The sequence below is a fragment of the Cucurbita pepo genome, unplaced genomic scaffold (genome assembly GCF_002806865.2).
Source record: "Cucurbita pepo subsp. pepo cultivar mu-cu-16 unplaced genomic scaffold, ASM280686v2 Cp4.1_scaffold003242, whole genome shotgun sequence".
Taxonomy (NCBI): Eukaryota; Viridiplantae; Streptophyta; class Magnoliopsida; order Cucurbitales; family Cucurbitaceae; genus Cucurbita; species Cucurbita pepo.
The window spans coordinates 1-1,207 of NW_019649256.1; the positions used below are offsets into that span (position 1 = coordinate 1).

Below are 1,207 nucleotides of genomic sequence, written 5' to 3' on the forward strand. Positions count from 1 at the left end.
TCCTCTCTGGCCACCCCCATCTTATGCTTTTAAATTTAAAATTAATTCCAAATATATATATATACTCACAATGAAGGGGACCGCCAAAAAGCCCAACTTCAAAGGGTTTGGGCTCAAAGTTCATAAAGCCCAAGTTATTAGTTGGGCCCAAAACCATTAAAGCCCAGGCCTACATACCTGGAAAAGTCTATAAATAGAGAGCTCTCTCTTTACATATATAATGTCATGGATTATGTACAAATTTCCAAAAATTTGAGTTTCAAAATTTAAATATATTTCTTCACGGCTCAGCCTCTTCATCTTCATCACTCTGATTACTGCCCTCCGATTCATCGACATCAATGGCCGCCACTCTCGACGAACAAATCTTCGAACCAGCAGTCGCCGCCGCCGCCGCCGCACATCTCATCGTCAACGGCAACTTTCCATTACTCGTTGCACCAACTCCTTCCTTTTCCTTCTTTAAATCGCTGGGAGGTAAAAAGAAGTCCATCGATAAACCCTGGATATTAAAATCAACCTCTTCGATCTCCCAAGTCTCTTCCATCTTCGTTTTCGAATGGCCTTCAGCGCTTTCGCCAAATCGAAAAAGCGAGACGGTTGTTTTTCCAGCGTGTGCAATGTTTACGCCGTCGATCTTTCTGTAGTCCTGAATTAGGGTTTCCATTGTCGTCTCCCAGAATATATCGTCGTTTCGTGATCCTCCGGCTTTGATTCGGAGGAGATGCGAATCTTCTAGCTCCACGAGGAGGCCGGTTCTTTGGCTGAAATATCCCCAAACTGTGTGGCGGATTATTTCGACGCTGCTACTGCTTCTTGCGCGTAGGACTGGCGATTCGGCTTCCAGTTTTAGAATGAAGCAATCTTCGTCGTTGATCGTTTTCTCGCCGATGCAGGTCGAGTTTGAGAACAAAGTCGCCGTCGATTTTGGATCCAGTCCCTGCCGTGTCAAACAAATCTTCTAGGTCAGAAAATTTGATGAGACGGAGAAAAGCCCTATCATATGTTTGGGCCATTTCGGTGACAGAGACATAGAAAAGCCCATCATATGTTTGGGCCATTTCGGAGACAGAAACAGAAAAGCCCATTATAGATTTGGGCCACTTCGGCCCAAGACAGGAAGTTGAAGGCAAGTTTCGGCCCATTCATAATTTTTGTATTTTCAGTTTATTATTATTATTATTATTTTTTTTTTTTTTTTTTTTTT

The 1,207-nt window shown here is 43.0% G+C and overlaps 1 protein-coding gene across 1 annotated transcript; it reads right to left on the reverse strand.

Moving 5' to 3' along the window:
- Positions 1-87: 87 nt before the first annotated feature.
- LOC111786890 lies at positions 88-961 on the reverse strand (the record flags this gene model as incomplete). Its single annotated transcript, XM_023667091.1, has 1 exon — positions 88-961. A coding segment is annotated over one exon (681 nt), but the record flags the coding sequence as incomplete, so codon positions are not given.
- Between the last annotated feature and the right edge of the window lie 246 nt (positions 962-1,207).